The 6,189-nt window shown below is 39.2% G+C and overlaps 1 protein-coding gene across 1 annotated transcript in view; it reads left to right on the top strand.

Moving 5' to 3' along the window:
* The window catches only part of NRK (Nik related kinase), a 126,859-nt gene extending 120,969 nt beyond the window's left edge, over positions 1–5,890 (top strand). Inside the window, exon 31 of the mRNA XM_083722718.1 lies at positions 284–5,890. Coding sequence (XP_083578844.1) covers positions 284–367 — 84 coding nt within the window. The 3' untranslated portion in view covers positions 368–5,890. The remainder of the gene's footprint in view (positions 1–283) is intronic.
* The last annotated feature ends 299 nt before the right edge of the window (positions 5,891–6,189 follow it).

The raw sequence follows: 6,189 nt of genomic DNA on the forward strand, positions 1-6,189 counted from the left end.
CAAACTTTCATGTATTGCTTGTAAACACCAAGGTTTATTGGGCTTGCTGCTGTTAGATGCAGAACATTGGAGCTGGTGAAATTTGGTCTGATTCAACTAGACAGTTTTTGTATTTTTAAAACAGTAAAAGAAATTCATATCTCTTTGAATTAACATGAAGAGTGTGTGTGTGTGTGTGTGTGTGTGTGTGTAGATGTATATGCCACATTCTCAGATATGGCTAAAATGTTCATATCAACATAAAGTAACATTAGCTCCCCCCCCCCCTCAATTTCTTCTCAAGGTGTTCTTTGCATCTGTTCAGTCTGGAGGCAGCAGTCAAATATACTTTATGACACTTGGCCAGAACATACTATTCAACTGGTAAATCACATCAGAATGAAATATCGTTTGATCTTTCCCACTGGATCTAAAAAGGAAGCCGGTTGCAGACGTTTCCATATTTTTCCACAAGGAGTAACAAGAACCCTACCATCATTATACCGTCCTTCAGCTGTGGAAAAGTTTGATTTTCTTTTCACATAAATATTGTAATGTTGTTTTGCTAAGTGTTTTATCTTTTCATTCTGGACAACAATATGTAGATATATGTCCTGCTGTGAGCTGGAAATCCACTTGATGTTAAATTGGTTTTGTATCCTTTTGCTCTTCTTGAAAAATCTTAGCCAGAAGTATTCATCTTCATCTCAGAACTTACAAAGGATAACTTTTACTTCTCTGCAAAAATGACTTATTGGATTCTTTTTTCAGTCGGGGCAAGTCCGGGAGAAGTCCCCAGTGATCTGTTACCTGTAAGTCATTTGGGACTGCTAGGTTCTCCTGGAGACATCCTAATTTTTATCAGGTTTTGAAACCTTGTATACGTAATGACAGTACACTGCTATATACACTATTACTGTATAACGTATTTCTAATGATATTTTAAACAGCAATGTATTGCTTACAGACATGGGGTGTTTGTAGATGGATCCTACGAATCTTGCTTGCACTAGTGGCCCTTACTTCAAGTGCAGCATCCAAGCTCCTTCTATTTTTTTTTTTGGTGACATAATCTGGTTTCAATAGAAATTGCTATTTATGTATAAGTCTGTAAATATGTTCTTTTCTCAACCCAAAGGAACAAGGGCCACAGTTCACTGGGGACTTCTTGCTGAAAGGGGGGTGGTTCCTGTTCATTTCAGTGGGAGCTTAACACAGCAGAATTTGCCAGTTGATTAGCCTTTAAAAACAAGAAAACTCCTGATACGCATTGTGCATGAATTATGTCTGAGCAATAGTGACACACTGGTGTTTTTCCACCATGAAATTATATTCTCAGGGGTTTATATTTTGGGCTACTCTAGACTTCAGCTTTCAGGTTTACATGTGCAATTGTGACTTAGCTAAAGTTCATGCAATACTTTGAAAAATGCAAAGCACTATAAAAAGTACTACATACTATGATTATATAGTAACTGAAAACTTGATACAAAATATTTTTTATCCAAGATAGATATACAGCACTCTTTATTGGGGTGGGGGTGGAGGGGAATAGGAGGTTGGGGAAATTAAGTATTTTAAAATTAATATAGAGATGTGCCAGAACAGAAGCTGTAAGGTCACATAAGATGGCCTTCAGATGATGTTCAGTCTGATGTATTTTCAAAGGACACTGTGACTCGATAACACATTTTATGTTTGCGGGTGGTTTCAGATTCCGTCCTTGGCATTATCTCAGCAGTATGACTGGAAAAAACTGGAGAGATAATGCTTGTCAAAACCATAAAATACTGCACTAGCTAGCCTGACTAAGGCAACTCCCTATGTACCTATGCAAAGCTTAACGATTTTAGTTAATTGCTAAAATATGCAGAACAGATATTGGAGTGCTCTGATCAGGTTGACTTCAGGTGTCTGAGAAAGTTATTTGATTTTATTCTACAAGCTGAAGCGTTGACTGAGTGCGGCTAACTACACCAGATTAAGCAACTACAAGGAAGCCAATGCTGAAGCAATATCCATTGTTAGAGTCTCCACCTTAAAGTGATGCCCCTTTTATTTCTTCCATCGTGTTTTACAAGAAGCGGAAACCTCCCGCTGTGATCTTTGCTTCATGAAATTACGCGTTTGTTCGCTTTTTGCATCTGCTCCTATTGCACAATTTCACACTGTATCTTCCTCCCAGAATTTGATGGAGGAGATAGCCATTTTGAGGCCCTTGATGGAATGGCTAGGATAGTCAAAGGTTCACCCATCAGTTGGTTGGTTGGCCTTCTTGCTATTTGTGTCAGATTTGTATCAAGTCATTCTCTTTCTTGATCAGGATCTCATCTGAACATTACTGACATAAGGAGATATATATATATATATACACATATATATGAATGACCGGAAGTGGTTTGTGAGCTTATCTAATGATTTAAAATCTAATTATTTAAAAGGGCTCTTTGGTTTGCTACAGGATCCCACCCCTTGATGTGTCCCCTAGTCAACTGATTGCCAGTGAGTGGTAATTTCAAGCTGGGTAGCTATCTGTGTGCTGACAATGGTATTCCGTCAACTGCTTTTCTCAGTATTCCCAAGGATGGGCTGTAGGTCACTTGTGAAGTTGTGATTTGCTGCAGTACCTTTAACTTGCAGAAGGGGAGTCCAGTTGTGTTGTCACATAGTTTGTGTTCCTGCCTTTTGTGATTTCATAGAATCATAGAATTGTAGAATTGGAAGGGACCATGAGGGCCATCTAGTCTGACCCTCTGCAAGGCAGGACTCTTGTGCCCAACGTGGGGCTTGAACCTTTGACCGTGAGGTTAAGAGTCTCATGCTCTACTGACTGAGTTAATTGAGTCAGTCAGTCCACTATTCTAACTCAGTTGTTGAGACTCAAGAAATGAGTTTATCCAAGATCATCCAAGTATTTTCCAGGACATTTGGATGCAAATAGATGCGAAAAGATATCTCGCAACTGTCGGGGGAATTGCCTTAGGCAGTTGTGTACACACACACACACACAAGTGAACTTCGGGAGACAGATCATCAAATGCCAAAAACCTCTAACTTCCTAAGATATTTAGCTGAACTTGCTTGCAATGGCCCTTGTTTGGTTGAAACTATCATCTGCAAATAAACCGCATGGAAATCAGTGTGGTACTTCGTGAAGAAAGGGCTTGAAATCTGTTAGCATTTTGTCAATTTCAATCAAAGGACCAGCAGAGCTGCAAGCCACCCTGACATTCTGAAACCATCTTTTGCTTTCTCTTTTAGAAAACTACTTTAAGTTAACAAATGGTCATCACTGAAAGCCAAGTGTTCACCAGCACTTATCCAACTTGTTTTTATAATGTTTTTTTAAAAAAATGTGTTAAAATGAAAAGGGGAAGTTTCAGTTGATTTAATATCATCAGTTGTAATTGGTATATAAAAGTTTCAGAGGCTTCAGGTATACATAATGAGATAAATGATTCCTCCACTTTGAGCTACGTGGCTGGGAAAGGGCCTTAGCTCTGTAGTTGGGCAATCGCTTTGCATACAAAAGGTTCTAGGTTCAATCTGCAAATTCTCCAGGTATGTTTATGGCAAGACCCTTGTCTGTAACCCTGGAGAGCCATTCCCAGCCAGTGTTGATTAGCAGATGAACCATTGGTCTGACTTGATTTAATGCAGCTTCCTATGTAGCTCAGTCCGTTGGTTTGCTAACTTTTTTCTTTTCTTTTTTTTTTATAAGAGTGTATCTATGGGATGGGCAAAGAGCAACAGCAGAATTTCCCTCCTGAATTACAGAATTATCAGTAGAGAAAATAGGATGGTATGGGGATGTGTGTCAAAGGTTATGTAGGGTATGTAGGGATGGTGGCTTTTCTCTCCCAAGTCTCTGATGGTTCAAAGTTCGCACAAAAAACAGCAGATATACAGGCTGCGAAAGGAGCTAACTCCTACAGGCAAAGGTCCCTTCAGCTTCCTCCATAAATTATTTGAGGGGGCCAGTCCTCCCCCCCCCCCAGTTGATGGGCATTGCCATTCAAATGGTATGTGTGTGCTGTGTTCCGTGATTGATTTTGTGGGGTGGGGCTTACCTGCCACATGCCACCCAATATTTTTTTTTAAGTTGCCACTTCTCCATGTTGCATTCACGTGTCACTGTAAGTTTTGGTTAATGGTTCATTGAGAACATGCAGATTGCTCGTGTTTTGCTCCCCTCCTTTTTGCAAGTGGGAGGAAAAAAAACTCCACAACCCTTGGCTGCAATTGCATCTGAACTAGGTATTGTGGTTGTTTGGCTCCAAGCAAACTACAGTGGTTATGCCAAGAGCAAACCTTGGCTTGCATATCAAGTTTTGCTTTAGGAAAAGCAAACCGTGAGCCCTGAACTAAGCCAAGAATCATGGTTTTTTGCTCCCATGCACTAGCAAGACAGGAGCAATCTGTACAATCTGTACACTCATGATAAATAGTTAATGATGGTTTATTGCAGGGATGGCCAGCATGGCACCTTACAGAAGTTATTAGACTAAATATCTGACTGAATGCTGACTGTGGCTGATGGAAACTGTAGTCTGTGAGGTCTTGCAGAGAACACAAACTGGACATTACGACTGCATCCCTACACACACTTACCAAGGAGGAAGCCCCACTGACCACAGCAGGACCAATGCCTGAGAAAACACATAGAATTGCAGTGTAAGAATATGTACTGTTATCTTTATTATTAGTTTGCTGTGGGATAAGCAGTCTTTAGACATTATTCTTTTGCTGTGGGATTAACAAAAGCTAGGTGATAGGGGTCTGTTATTCCTAAGCATGGTAGATCAAAAAGCCGAGGTTTTTTCATAGTTCACACTTAATGCAACAGTTAGGAAGAACAACGCTGTGAGAGTCAACCAATGCCAGTAGGGAGAAATGAATAAATGGTCAGGAAGGTATGTGAAATGTCACTAAGAAGAAGAAAATAGAAAGGCGAATGTTGGTGAACTATCAGATTGCTGAGTGATTCCATGCCCACTTTCTTGCAAGCAAGTTTCAACTCCATTAGAGTTATTTTTGAGTAAAATTGCATACAAAAGGAACACAGGAAGCAACCTTAAACTGAGTTGGACCAATATGGGCTGCACTGACAGCTGGCAGAAATTCAGGGTTTCAGAGACACAACATTCCCAGTCCTCGCCAAACAATTTTACTTTTTCTAATGACTTTTTGCAGTTTCTTGCATGGAAACATACTGAGAATTGATTAACAGGAAGACTTAAGGTCAATGGGAAGATTACAAGCAAGTGGAGCAGGATAACTGTTGATTATCATTATAACCTCCCAGCTACCAAATCAGAATGAATGTTCAATAGATACCAGGCATAATCTAGCCTCTGTGTAAGCAAGTCAGGTCGGATACATGCACAGGGAGCCCTGAGAAGATTAACACAAACCTAACTCAGAACTAAACCCTATTTAATTCAGTGGGGTTAATTTCCAGGCCACCAGAGTTGGGATTGCAGCCTTAAAAACTCTGCTCTTGTTTGTTTGTTTGTTTGCTTGCTTGCTTGCTTGCTTGCTTGCTTTTCAAAAACAAATTTCAAGTGAAATAATTATTCAGGATAAAATGCTCTAGGGAGAGAATATAATTGTTAATAAGAATCCAGCATGACTGATGTCCTAGTCATTCCCACAACTGCTTTTCTTAAAAGAATTCTCCATATTTGTAATTTACTGTTGTAAAAAAAGTAATGAAAGCAATAAATTGTGCACTTACATTTATTTTGCAAGCTGCATTGTTCTAGCCCAAACCTGTGAATCCAGAAAGTGAAAACAATAAATGCTATGTACTGTATGTCATTGAGAATTTTTTATTTTATACTAATTGTTCTTTAATGTCCAAATTGTATATTTGTAACAGCAAAAATAAAGCAATATTCTGAGCGGAAAACTGGATTTCTTTTAACCCTTACATTCTGGTGATAACTAATATAATGTCAAGTATAATTAGAGCAGCACAGAACTAAGCACACCTGATTCAATTTTATTTCTGTTGGAAGAGCACAGTATTCAACATGTGCCAGTGCTTTGAAAAAACAATACAGAAATCACTCCCATTCTCTGAGTTGTACCAACTATCTCCAAGATTTAAAGGTCATTTCCTCCTCCTCCTCAAAAGAATATGGGGAACGGTAGTTTACACTTCACAAATATTCAGTTCCCAGCACCCTTAACAAACCACTGCTCCAA

Source organism: Podarcis gaigeae, assembly GCF_964106915.1.
Source record: "Podarcis gaigeae genome assembly, chromosome: Z".
NCBI classification, from domain to species: Eukaryota; Metazoa; Chordata; class Lepidosauria; order Squamata; family Lacertidae; genus Podarcis; species Podarcis gaigeae.